This window comes from Pogoniulus pusillus, chromosome Z, assembly GCF_015220805.1.
Source record: "Pogoniulus pusillus isolate bPogPus1 chromosome Z, bPogPus1.pri, whole genome shotgun sequence".
In the NCBI taxonomy this organism is placed as follows: Eukaryota; Metazoa; Chordata; class Aves; order Piciformes; family Lybiidae; genus Pogoniulus; species Pogoniulus pusillus.
In genome coordinates this window covers 110374706-110389563 of record NC_087309.1, presented here as the reverse complement: position 1 = coordinate 110389563, position 14858 = coordinate 110374706, and the positions used below count along the sequence as shown (strand labels likewise).

The 14858-nt window shown below is 43.5% G+C and overlaps 1 protein-coding gene across 2 annotated transcripts in view; it reads right to left on the bottom strand.

Moving 5' to 3' along the window:
* GAK (cyclin G associated kinase) overlaps window positions 1–14858 on the bottom strand; it is a 92952-nt gene that overhangs the window by 36899 nt on the left and 41195 nt on the right. For both annotated transcript variants that reach the window (XM_064176354.1, XM_064176353.1), the window contains 4 exons: window positions 10140–10189; window positions 9891–10039; window positions 3808–3930; window positions 945–1078 (listed from right to left, as the gene is read on the bottom strand). In XM_064176354.1, the coding sequence (XP_064032424.1) occupies window positions 945–1078; window positions 3808–3930; window positions 9891–10039; window positions 10140–10189 (456 nt within the window). The remainder of the gene's footprint in view (window positions 1–944; window positions 1079–3807; window positions 3931–9890; window positions 10040–10139; window positions 10190–14858) is intronic.

Here is a 14858-nt window from a genome sequence, read left to right as displayed (position 1 = left end):
CTAAGTGCCTCATCCAGCCTTTTCTTGAATACCTCCAGGAACAGCAACTCCACCACCTCCCTGAGCAGCCCATTCCAATGGCAAATCACTCTCTCTGTGAAGAACTTCCCCCTAACATCCAGCCTATACTTCCCACAGCACAACTCGAGACTGTGTAAGTTCTCCTCCCCTTTTGCTCTGCATGAAGCCCCACCTAGAATACTGCCTCTAGTTCTGACCTCCCGAGTTCAAGAGGGACAGGGATCTACTTGAGACAGTCCAATGGAGGGCTATGAGGATGATTACAGGACAAGGCACTGCCTTAGGAGGAAAGGCTGGTTAGTCTGGAGAGAAGACTGAGAGGGGATCCAATCAATGTTCATAAATATCTAAGGATGAAGTCAAGAGGGAAGGGACAAACTTTTCTCACTCGCACCCTGTGATTGACAAGGGGCAAGGGATGTAAACTGCAGCACAGGAAGATCCACCTCAGTGGAGGAAGAGGAAGAGCTTCTTTACTGTAAGGGTCACAGAGCACTGGCACAGGCTGCCCACAGAGGCTGTGGAGTCTCCTTCTGTGGAGACTTTCAAGACCTGTCTGGATATGCTCCTGTGTGACCTGAGCTAGATTATATTATCCTCTAGCAGGGTGCACTGGTGGTTTGAGGCTAATTGGGTTGGACTTGATGATCTATGGAGGTCTCTTCCAACTCGTAACATCCTGTGATTTCCTTTCTAATGTTTCTCCAGTATGCATCACGCTTGATCCACTTTTAAGAACACCCTGAGTAACTTGAAGGCTCACAAAATTCAGAACTACTTCCCCTACAGATGACACATCCGTATTTCCAATTATTTTGCTGTTTGAACACAGATGCTTTATCTTCCTAAAAGACTACCTTGTAAAAATACTGAACACATTCACAATTGCAACTGCTTGCTTCAACTGTACCCTGATACAGTACCTCTTATGAGAAGGCCAAATGCCAGGAGGACAGCGTTTCATACTGAACATATAAACTGCAGCTTCAGCAGTAGTGAAGAGCCGACAGAAACACAGAAAAGAACAAACAACAACAGCAGATGCTGCTCTTCCATCCTACAAAAAAACAAAAGGAAACAACAAACTCTGTTATTAAAGGCTAGTGCAAAAAGCCTTACAGAAGTTACTGAATAACATGCCATCTCCACATTTAATCTGAGGAAGTCCAAGGTCCCAGTGGAGTTATGAGGCACAAAGTTTGTATGGGAACACAAAATGTTTTCATTTATTTCCCCACAACACACGATATATTGCATGCTATCTGGTTGCTCAAACACCAGTAATTGCTTTAGCTTAAATAATTGTTTTAGCTTAACACTCTCCAAAAATTTCAGTTGATGCTTATTTATCTCAGTATCACCAACACCATTGTAAATTTGTTTCCTGGCTTCTACTTGAAACTCCAGTTCAGCGCTACCTTTGGCTTAACCATAGACTTCTACTATAAGAGAAGTCCTAGGACTCCGAAGATCTAAGCCACACTAAACTCTTTATAGTCTTCTGACTAAAATCACATGAAGTAACAGCCTGCCATAAAACTAAGAAAAAGAAATTACAACACTGACCTTCTTTCAGCAAGGACCACACCTATTACATCCCAGATTGATCCCCACATTATGAAACACTGAAGATTTGAAGGAGAATGGTTGACAGAATCATCTCTCAACTTTTTCTGCTAGCATGCTAGCAGCATGGAACAGATTTTGTCTTTCTCAAGTCATCTAGTATGAGTGTAGAAGCAGGGAAGGAGGAAGTGGTTTTCCTCTACTTGTTTTAAACAAACACTCACTTCAAAGCCAGGCTTCTATTCTGGCTATCACTTTAGATGAACCAAAAGCAGGTCTGCCAGCACTGTAAGACCAGATCTTTAAAGAGCAGTTCAGTAAATCAGCATTGCTTCTTGTGAGACCAGCAAATCTACCAACTTCCAGAAGCCAGTAAACTAACTTGGTCTATGATTCTACAAGCTGAACTTTGCCTTTCACTTAAAATTTCACAGAGATGGAACAAAAACATGGTCTCTACTCCGAGAAGCCTACACTTTGTACAAAACATTAATGAATCCATGGGAAGAATGAAACAGTAGTGATCAGCATGACAAGTAGTAGCCTATGTACACTGAAATAACAAAACCACTTCTAATTAAAGCACTACACCTAGTGGACAAAAATCACTGTACTAAGAAGCCAGCAAGCAAGGCATAGGAAACCCTCTGCAACTGTCATGAAGCGACATTACATGGCTTTAAGGGATATTTTACAACCAGAAATACAGCATTCAAAGATTATCTTATTAATTAGTAATGAAATGTAAATTACAGAACCTTGCACTTGAGAAGGAAGTTTAAGTTGCAGAATGGGTGCAAAAAACCTCCCATACAGAGACGAGACAGTAAGATTTTTAACTTGTCTGTTTGAACAAGGTAAATGGATCTTGGTTACAAAAATACAATGTCCTCAGGTAGAAGAGGAGGCTCAGGGGTGACCTTATTGCTGTCTACAGCTACCTGAGGGGTGGTTGTAGCCAGGAGGAGGTTGCTCTCTTCTCTCAGGTGGCCAGCACCAGAACAAGAGGACACAGCCTCAGGCTGCTCCAGGGGAAATTTAGGCTTGAGGTGAGGAGAAAGTTCTTCACTGAGAGAGTCATTGGACACTGGAATGGGCTGCCCGGGGAGGTGGTGGAGTCGCCGTCCCTGGGGCTGTTCAAGGCAAGATTAGACGTGGCACTTGGTGCCATGGTCTGGCCTTGAGCTCTGTGGTAAAGGGTTGGACTTGATGATCTGTGAGGTCTCTTCCAACCCTGATGATACTGTGATACTGTGTGAAAAGACATTACAAAAACTGGTGCAGATTCACCACACAGCTTCTTACCTACTTGTCCAGCAGTCACATGACCCTGAGATACTATTAACTATCCCTAACACAGAACTAGATTACTATCTCACAGGAACATTGAAAACCCAATTAGCATTTAAGAGCTGACATTAACTTACTATTTTCCTTGCAAAGTTCTGCTCAAAGAAGCACACAGAGAAGCCCTCTTTAGACTTTGACAGTCATATTCCATACAGAGTACAAGGTCCTAGAAATGGACTGGGTTTGAATGCTTTCCAGCAGCATCAGAAGCATTTTAACAGTCACATTCCTCTTTTTACTGTGCAGGAAAATAAGAATGCCAAAATTTCCTATTCTTTTACACAAACATAACAGTAACCTCACGTTTTCAAACCTTGACCACAGTAAATACTCCTAGAACTCATTTTCCCCACCATGTTTGACCTGAGATGGCTCTTTATCAAGAGTTTTATTGCTTCTGGGGGGAGTCACATCAAGGTTAATGCTGCATTAGAGAACAACGGAAGTTACACAGCCATCTGCTGCCAGCAAAAGTAGCTTCCATCAAAAGCCTCATAGCCAGTTGCTGCAATTCTGCAGATACTGATTACATTCTAAATGGACTGTAGAGGAAAATGCAGTGTGCACCCAGAAAACATGAAAAAATCCTGTGCAAACACTGAAATAGCAGACAGCAATCTTTCTTACTCTGCCCTAGTCCCTCCTATGTGCTGCCTTCCATGCAGCGTGCAAGTAAACAAGGCTTACATTACCCCACTAATATTCTTAAGGAACAAATCTGTGCAAGTAACTTTCCTAAAGACATAGCAGGCCTCACAGAAGAAAACAAAAAGAGTTATATTCACAAACTGAGTGGCTACTAAGCATCCTTATTCACAATTTAAGGCTGGATCGAGCAAAGTGCTTCAGACTTAGAACCAAATTCCTTACAAGGCAGTGCACAATGCAGACGTTTTTCTGGTCCTGTTTCAGCCATGAATGCATATTCTTGCATATGCTATACAGATTCTGAAGATTCGGTGCTCGTCTTGCTGGCCAGCCACACTCGGAGACCTGGAACGAGAGAGTCAGAGGTGAGAAACGAGACTGCACAGTACCATACACTTGCACAGCGTAGTAATATGCACACACACACCTACACACATACGTGCATGTGGACACACACGCCCACTCACGCACACATGTATATATACACATGCGCGCACACATGCACATATGCACACACATGTGTACATACACACGTGTATATACATTCATGCACACACACAAGCACGTGCACACACACGTGTACACACACCCACACATAGATATACACGCACATGCTCATGCACACACACTCTCGCACCCACACATATATACAACACACGCACATGCTAACGCACACACTCGTGTGCACACACACACCCACACGTACATACACAAGCACATGCTAACACACACTCACATGCACACGCACACCCACATGTATATGCACATGCTAACACACACACTCACGTGCACACACACCCACACGTAGATACAGTACACGCATATGCTATCACACACACTCGCATGCACACACCCCCACATGTATATACACACGCACATGCTAATGCACACAGTCACATGCACACACACACCCACATGTATATTCACATGCTAACACACAAACTCATGTGCACACAAACCCACACGTACAGTACACGCACATGCTAGTGCACACACTCGCGTGCACACACCCACATATATATACACGCACATGCTAACGCACTTGCATGCAGACACACCCCCACGCGTATATGCACATGTTAACGCACACACTCGCGTGCACACACCCACACATATATACAATACACGCGCATGCTAACACACACACTCACATGCAGACACACACCCCCACGCGTATATGCACATGTTAACGCACACACTCGCGTGCACACACCCACACATATATACAATACACGCGCATGCTAACACACACACTCACATGCAGACACACACCCCCACGCGTATATGCACATGTTAACGCACACACTCGCGTGCACACACCCACACATATATACAATACACGCGCATGCTAACACACACACTCACATGCAGACACACACCCCCACGCGTATATGCACATGCTAACGCACACACTCGCGTGCACACACCAACACATATATACAATACACACGCATGCTAACGCACACACTCGCATGCAGACACACACCCCCACGCGTATATGCACATGCTAACGCACACACTCGCATGCACACCCCCCCACATGTATATACAATACACGCACATGCTAACGCACACACTCGCGTGCACACACACACCCACATATATACAATACACACACATGCTAACGCACACACTCGTGTGCACACACACACTCCCACATGTATGCACACATGCACATGCTCATGCACACTCTTGTGCACATACATGCACCCATATGCACATGCTCGTGCACACTCTCATGCACACACATGCACACTCTTGTGCACGCACATGCACACACATGTATATACACATGCACATGCTAACACACACATTCTCATGCACACACACACACACACACACGTATATACACACACATATATATACACAAGCACATAGAATCATAGAATCAACCAAGTTGGAAGAGACCTCCAAGACCATCCAGCCCAATCTATCACATGCTAACACACACACTCTCACAGAATCACAGAATTAACCAGGTTGGAAAAGACCTTCAAGATCATTAAGTCCAAACTATATATACACATGCACGTGCTAACACACACACACACTTGTATATATACACATGCTCATGTACACAACCTCATGCACACACATGCACCCACACACACATGCATATACACACGCATATATATACACACACACGCTCATGATCACGCACTCACATGCACGCAAGTGTATATACACACATACATATACACACACGCTTGCACACATGTACATATACAGACACATGCACACAATTTTTTATACTTATATATACACACATAGATATACACACACATATATATAACATATATACATATCTGTGTATACATTATATATATATAAGAGAAAGTTCTATACTTCAGTGTCACCTTCCTGCAGAAATTAAGCAAGACGCTGAAGAAAAGCAGTCTCACAGCATCAACACCACCTTATAGGATGAAGTACAACAGAACTCCAGCCCTGTCTGTAGTCTATTGCACTACAAGTATCCACAGGTCAAAATTGCTATCTATGTGAAAGACCAAGTCTTGCTACAGTAATACGTTCTCTTGCTCATGTAAGAGTTCAAAGGTGACTAACTGAATTACCTGAACTGACCAAGTATCACCAAAAATTCTCAATTAGATCATAGAATTATCACCAAAAATTCTCAGATAATTTTTTGTACTGTAAGACACTGTTTTGTATAGCTCTTTGTTGCATTCTAGTATTTTTAATTTAAAAAGTTATACAGAGATAGAGAAGTCTCAAAAAAAGTCATTCTGAGATATAAATCAATTGTTATTTTGTTAGTGACAGTTGGCTGCACATCACCACTGAACAGCAAAACCTGAAAGGCTGAATCTTGTGGCGAACAGGAATACAAATGTGGGCTTCAGTACATCTCAACTACTACAAAGGCAGTAAGGGAATACTGCAACATTACAGCTACAAACTAGAGACAGCTGTGGAGGATTAGGAACTATCCCTACACACACACACTATTGAAATTTATCAGACAAGCTCAGATGGCATGGAAGTAAGACAAAGCTGTATTTACAGCAAAGTTCAATACAAAAGCATATACACAAAATATTTACATCTAGTTTAAGAGGGACATGGATCTGCTTGACAGAGTCCAGCAGAGGGCTACAAGGATGATTAGGTGACTGGAACACTGACTGATAAGTAGAGGTTGAGGGACCTGTAACTGCTTAGTCTGGAGAAGGCTGAGAGGGGATGTGATGTTTATAAATATCTGAGGACTGGAGGTTGGGTGGACAGGCTCTGCTCACCTGCTCCCTGGGATAGCACAAGAAGCAATGGATGGAAGCTGCAGCACAGGAGGTTCCACCTCAACACAATAGGGAACTTCTTTCTGTAAGTGTCACAGAGCACTGGCATAGGCTCCCTGAAGAGGTTGTGGAGTCTCCTTTTCTGGAGAAAGAGCCTGTCTGCATGTGTTCCTGTGTGACTGAGTCCAATTCTATGGTCCTGCTCTGGCAGGGAGTTGGACTTGATCTCTTTGGGTCCCTCCAGAGAATTAGAGAATGAACCAGGTTGGAAGACACTTCCAAGATCATCAAGTCCAACCTAGCATCCAGCCCTAGACAATCAACCACACCACAGCACTAAGTGCCTCATTCCAGTCTTTCTTTGAACACCTCCAGGGATGGTGACTCCCTGGGCAGCCCATTCCCATGCCAATCATTCTCTCTGGCAACAACTTCCTCCTAACATCCAGCCTAGACCTCCCCTGGCACAACTTGAGACTGTGTCCCCTTGCTCTGTTGCTGGTTGCCTGGCAGAAGAGATCAACCCCCACCTGGCTACAGTCCCCCTTCAGGTAGTTGTAGACAGCAATGAGGTCTCCTCCAAGCCTCCTCTTCTCCAGGCTGCACACCCCCAGCCTCTCCTCACAGGGCTGTGCTCCAGGCCCCTCATCAGCCTCTTCACTCTCCTTTGGACACGTTCCAATATTTCAACATCTCTCTTGAGATGGGACTGAAAGTACCCTCTCTTTCTCTCTCTACTTTCCCAGACAAACAGAACAACCAGCAAAGCCTATATTGTTTTCTCTTAACCAAGATTATGGAGAGATATTAAAGCAGAACAAAGACAAAGTGAATAGGAGCTACATCACAGACCAGAGGGGGACAAACTGTTTATATTTTGACTTTTTAGCCCTCTCAGCAAACCAATTAATTCATCGTTTTCTTTTCACAACCAGTGATCTAATTTCTCTCATTAAAATATTCCAATTGGCCTCAAAGCACCACAACAGCCTAGAAAAGCAGGTGTATTCAAGAAGCAAAAATAATTGACTTTCATTTGATTTACCATTTACTTCCTGGATGAAACACTAGTTTTGTTACAAGACATATGCCATACAACACCACCCTCTTTTCCTTTGGTTATGTTTTAAGCTCAGAATATTCTGATCATTAGCAGAATGATGGGAGACTGAGCAAACTACTCCTAATAGGACCCAAAACTAGCAGAGGTGACTTCAAAACTACCATTAACTTTGAGAACTAAAAGAAATTTATGACATTCCAGACAGAGGGCATACAGCAAGACATCAAGAATGTATCATTTCATGAATACCTACTATGCAAAAGTGTCAGAATTAAGACTTTTAGATAAGTTTTCCTCTGAACAACTTCAAGGCTTTTGCCATCACAGTCTTTTTCATGTAGTAAAGAAAAACTAAGTTTCCTTTACTTCCTATGTGGCTGCTGCAATCCAGCACTCAATAAAGAAGTTAATCCAATAGGTATGGCTCATTATGCATATAGATTTCATAGATGGACAGAGAAAATGTCACCAATACATTGAAAGAGTTTATTTTCCAAGTACAGCACCTGCCTTTTCTTTTGTTTGTTTCTAAACATAAGATGATGATAGACTTCCTGAATCCTTCCAGTCAATAAAGTGGACAGGAAACTACAATGCTTTAAGTTATGATTCATGATTACATCCCAATAAAATGAAGTTCGTAAGACAAAAATGAATGTCAAAAAGATAAATGCAGACCAGAAGAGTTACAGATCACTAGAAGGTTTCACTGTGCTCATACTACCATTCACAGTACCGGCACATTTGGAATATCACTGAATAAACATCTCGGACTTGCATAACCAAGAACCAATGCCAAGGATGAACAACTTCCTGGTCCCAGATTTATAGTTCCATAAGCACAGACTGACAGCTTTGTAGGGGAGAGGAATGAACCAGTGCACTACATTAGCTCCAGTGGGCTCTCCAACAACACAGTGCAGAAGTGCATTGCTGAAGACTTGGCAGTAACTGCCCCAAATAACCATGCAAGCTTCCTGCACAATTAAGCTTTGCAATCCACACTGAATAGCTTCTGCCTAAACCTTACACTGAACCCGAGATAAAGAAGTTGATTTGTTCCACCCAAAGAGGCAGTAATCACATACTCAGGTGTCACAATACTTCTTCTTGCTTACATTTTTACAAGGAAACAAAAAGGAAGTGACAAGGATGACAAGGACTAGCTACATTAAACTTGACTTGGATAACTACAGTAGTATTAAGGATGTCTGCAGAATAAGGCCCAAAAAGAGTTTCCTGTATCAAATAATGCTTCTAGATTCTCCTCTGAGCAGCCAGTGTTACGGGAGAAGGAGCATAGTAACCACAAGCTGTGTAGGCAAGGCCTAACATGGCCAGCACTAGACAACTCACAAAACAGTAACAGTCTCCACTGTTGAGCTACTTAAAAGGACAAATTAAGTAGACTTAGGAGAAAGCACTGAAGTCTAGTCTAGCTGGTGAGAGGCCTTAAATACAAGCCCTGTGAGGAGAGAATGAAGAAGCTGAGGTTGTTTAGCCTGGAGAAGAGAAGGCTCAGGGGAGACCTCATTGCTCTCTACAACTACCTGAAAGGAGGTTGTAGCCATGTGGGGTTTGGTCTCTTCTGCCAGGCAACCAACAACAGAACAAGGGGACACAGTCTCAAGTTGTGCTGGGGGAGGTATAGGCTGGATGTTAGGAGGAAGTTCTTCACAGAGAGAGTGACTGGCATTGGAATGGGCTGCCCAGGGGCCGTCCCTGGAGGTGTCCAAAAAAAGCCTGGATGAGGCACTTAGTGCCATGGTCTAGTTGATTGGACAGGGCTGGGAGACAAGTTGGAGTAGATGACCTTGGAGGTCTCTTCCAACCTGGCTGATTCTATGTTTCTAGTTATTCTTATCTTTTTTGATTAAGCAGCCTGCTTCAACATATTTCACAACAAAAAAAACTGAAGGCATCACCCAGGAGTGTGTTCAAAGATCTTTTACTGAAAAAACACAAAAAACTATACAAACCCTGTTATGGAATCTTGAAGGCCTGTATGTTCTTGGAGAAAGATTGTACACAGCATAGTGGCCAGGATGTTTGGAGTCCAGACACAACCGCACATCTTCTATGTTATTTTTGATAGCAGATTCTACACCTTCAGCTGGAAAGGACATCACTGAAGACAGAAGGCACAGGAGGTGAAATACTCATTTGTTTTCCCACATATTTATAACAATCTGAAATTATTGTTAAAATAGACATAGCCTTTATCATACCAGCAATTCTGGAAGTGATGTATGATATGTCCAAGTCTCCTTTTGCGTAACTGAAACAGAACACGAGAGTTAACAACAAGGAAACTGAACCCCAGCATCCTTCTTCTATTGAGAGCCCTAAAGCTGAACACAGTACTCAAGATGAGAGTCCCACCAGTACTCAGGACAAGGGCACAATCACTTCCTTGGTCCTGCTTGCCACACTATTCCCGATAAAGGCCAGGATGCTCTTGCCCTTCCTAGCCACCTGGGTGCACTGCTGGCTCATACTCAGCCAGCTGTCGATCAACATTTTCAGGTCTTTCTTTATCGCCAGGCAGCTTTCAAGCCACTCTGCCCCAAGCCTGTAATATTGCACAGGCTTCCAAGTGCAGGAGCTGTCACCTGGCTTGCTCAATCTCATACAACTGCCCTTGGCCCATCACACTAGTCTTTCTAGATCCCTCTGTGGAGCATTCCTACCCTCAAGAAGGCAAACACTCCCTTTCAAATTACTGTCATCTGAAAGCTTGCTGTGGGTGCCTTCAATTACGTTGCTTATATCTCTGACAAAGATATTGAAAACTAAACCAGACAGATAGATATAATAAACATTATAGGGAACACCACTTGTGACCTGCCACCAGCTGCATTTAACTCCATTCACCACCACTCTTTGGGCCCAGCCATGCAGCCAGTTTTTCACCCAGAAAGGTGTCTACCCACCCAAGCCAGGAGCAGTCAGTTTCTCCATGATGCTGATTCTAAAATCAAGGTAAATAACATCTCCACACCCTCTCCTTCATCCACTAAGCAGGTCACACGGTCACAGAAGGAGACCAGGTTTATCAAGCAGGACTTCCCTTCCATGAACTCATGATGACTCAGCCTGATCACCTCACTAAGGTGGTGGAGCCACTGTCCCTGGAGGTCTTGAAGAAAAGATTGGATGAGGCACTTAGTGTCATGACCTAGTTGACTGGATAGGGCTGAGTGATAGGTTGGACTGGATGATGTTGGAGGTCTCTCCCAACCTGGCTGATTCTATGATTGTCCTGCACATGCTGGCACACGAGACAATCTGCTCAACGACCTTCCCCCAGCACCACCAGCAGATTGATAGGTCTGTAGCTTCCCAGGTCCTCCTTCTGGCCCCTCTTGTCGGTGTCCATCACATTTGCCTACTTCCAGTCACCCGCAGCCAGGACTCAGTCATTTAGCCAGGACTGCTGGTAAGTGATGGGAAGTGGTCTACTGAGCACCATCACTAGCTCTCTTGGTAACCTTGAATGTATGCCATCCATAAACCTGTGTGTGTCTGAGTGGCACAGCAATTCCCTAACCATCTCCTCCTGGATTATGGGGGCTTCATTCTGCTCTCCATCCATATCTTCCAGTTCAGGGGGATGGATATCCAGCAAACAACTGGTCTTACTGCTAAAGACTGAGGGAAAAAAAGCTATCAAATACCTCATCATTTTTTCATCCTTGACCACTATTGCTCCCCCTTGCATCCAGTAACAAGACACCACTTCCCCTTTAGTCCTCCTCTTGTTGCCAGTAGAAGTATTTCTTCTTGTCCTTAACAGCTGAAGCCAGGCTGATTTCTAGCTGGGATTTGGCCCTTCCAATTTTCTCACTGGAGCAGACCACCAGCTAGACTCTGTCACTGACCACAACCCTCTGACTGCTATCTTTCAGACAGTTTTCAACAAATCCCACTGTCCATTCACCTAACCCACATTTCCTAAGCTTTTAGGAGGATGCTGTGGGAAACTGTCCAAAGTCTTGCTGAAGTCAAGGTAGACAACATCCACTGCCTTCCCCCATCCAGTCATGCACTTGCGGAAGGCTATCAGATTAGTCAAACTTGGTGAAGCCATGCTGAGTACTTATGATAACCTGCATTTCCTCCACATGCTCTGAGATGATGCCCAGAATAAGATGCTCCATCATCTTTTCAGATATAGAAGTGAGGATGACTGGTCTGTAATTCCTGGGCCTTCCTTCTTGCCTTTTCTGAAGACAAGAGTGACATCAGCTTTCCTCCAGCCCTCAGGCATGTGCTCTGTCCTCCAGGACCTTTCAAAGACAATGGAGAGCAGCCCAGCAATGACTCCTGCCAGCTCTGAGTACTCACAGGTGCATCCCACCAGGATGCTCTAGACTCTCATCATTCTCACTGTAAAGAATTTCTTCTGAGTATCCTGTCTAAATCTCCCTTCTTCCAGCTTAAAGCCATTATCCCTCATAATATCACTACACATCCTTGTAAAAAGTCCTTCTCCAGCTTTCTTGTAGGTTCCCTGTGATACTAGTAACATCTGTGCAAAAACAGAATTACAATCCACTCCCTGGGATTCAAGAAGGAACCCCAAAGTGAATTATTTCTTCATTTGCATCTCCCTAAAATTTTTGTCTGTGTAGATGCAAGAGCCAAGAATTAAGGAAACGTGAAGCTCCCAATTGTTACTGCCTCTGAAGTGAGCCACTGATTTGTTTTTAGCATGCAAGACAATCTGATCTCTTCAAAAGAAAATTATCATAAAGCTTTAATAATAATAAAAAACTGTTTCATACCTACAACTATTTACAATTATAGTTACTCAAGGTTTACCAACTGCCTGTTACAAGTGAGAATTGTTTCATGGATAGAACTGCAGCATAAGCCACCTTAAATTATTAACCTTACCATTAGGCAAGCTACTGCAGGAGACACACCCACCTCAAGTACTACCTGATATCATTTTGGGAAGGAAGAATAGAGATCTTGTGGAACTGCCTTATGTTAAGTATGTTATGACACTAAATCTCTAGTCACTTTGCTAATGACACAAGGCTACTTCAAGGCTCTTTAGTGAGAAGTCCAGTGAGGAATTAACACAATTAAGACATAAATTCTCATTTTTGCAGAATAAGTATCTAAACAAAAGTTTTAATCAGATGTTAAAAGCTTTACACTGTGTGGGCACTGTCGATATTGCCAGAGAACTAAGATAAACAAAAGATAAACAAATTAATTAGCACACAGCACAAAATTCCCCAACACTCTGTAGTTATCCTGTGCTACTGACAGCTGAGGTTGGGAAAGAACAAAGTATGGCAGACTAACAAGCACAGCTGTGACGTGAGCACACCAACCATTATATTCAGTTAAACAATGCTTTAACACACCCAATCTTCTCCCTGACTTCTCCACACTCCCAAAAGCAGAAGAACATCTATTCATTAGCTAATCCCTACTTTTGCTGTTTCTTTTTTAAAAGCCAGCAATGAAACCCACATCAATCTGTTCCCATGTGGTTTTGCTTCATAAAACCACATTATTTCAATTAATTCAACTAACTAGTGCAACACAAAGATCCATGAAATAGAACAGCAATGCAGTATCAAGGTAGGAACAAAACTACTGTAGAAGCAAAAAAAGTCTAGCAATAAAAGGCAGGTAATTGTTTTTTAGACTATTAGCCTCTTCAATCAGAGACTTTTCGAACACAACAAAACAAGACTGGGTTTCAATTTTACATGTTGCTATCTGATACTTTAACCAGTAAAGCCTGGTTACTTCAAATATTTAGGCATGCTTTTTGGCAGAGCATCTGTACCTGTGTGGATGCAGATCTCAGTAATCACAGAAGCCGGTCAAGTGCACAGCAGCATCACAAGAGAGCAGTGGACAAGCTGTTGACAGCTATGAGGACTGCAGACTGAGGATTTATCAGGCACACACAGATACATCTGCTGGAAGGAAGTTCCATTCCATGCTGATGCTGCTCTGCTCTATCACGCCCCTTCACAGAGCAACATATATCTGCCCTAAGAGTTTGTACACCCTAGTACTTTTTAAGGTCAGTTTATATCAATAAAAGCAGAAACAGACTCTGTTTTGCTTTGAGACAGCAATGTACCCTATGGCCAAGAGAACCAATGGCATCCTGGGAGGCAGCAGGAAAAGTATGGCCAGCAGGGCTAGGGAGGTTTTTCTTCCCCTCCACTCTGCCCTAGTGAGACCACACCTGGAATACTCTGTCCAGTTTCAGGCTCCCCAGCTCAGGAGAGACAGGGACCTGCTGGAGGGAGTCCAGCAGAGAGCCACAAGGATGACTGGGGCACTTGAGCATCTCCCCAAAGAAGAGAGACTGAGAGCCCTGGGGATGTTTAGTCTGGAGAAGAGAAGGCTGAGAGATCTTATCAACATATACAAATATCTGAGGGGTGAGTGTCAAGTGCTAGTGGTCAGTGTCAGTGGTCAGCAGCAATAAGCCAAGGAGCAGCAGCCACAAATTGGAAGAGAGAATATTTCAGCTCCACAGGAGGAGAAACTTCTTTACACTGAGGATGACAGAGCCCTGGAGCAGGCTGCCCAGAGAGGTTGTGGAGTCTCCTTCTCTGGAGACTTTCAAAATCTGCACTGTTGCATTCTCATGTGAACTACCCTAAGGGATTCTTCCTTGGCAGGGGAGGGTTGGACTGGATGATATCTGGAGGTCCCTACCAACCTCTAAGGTTCTGTGATTTTGCATTCTCACTTTCATGCCTAAACTGAATCTGCAATGGAGATTACAACACCTGTGAGCAAGGCTCGCTCTCATTCCCTCTTCTGCTCCTAGCAGATGGTGACACATGCTTTAGTTTTCAGGCTTTACCACTTTAGGTTAAACAAAGAGACAACAATTCGGACAAAGGTGAGGTATGAGAAAGAAGAAAAAAATAATTTTATTGTAGCACCTATAAAACACT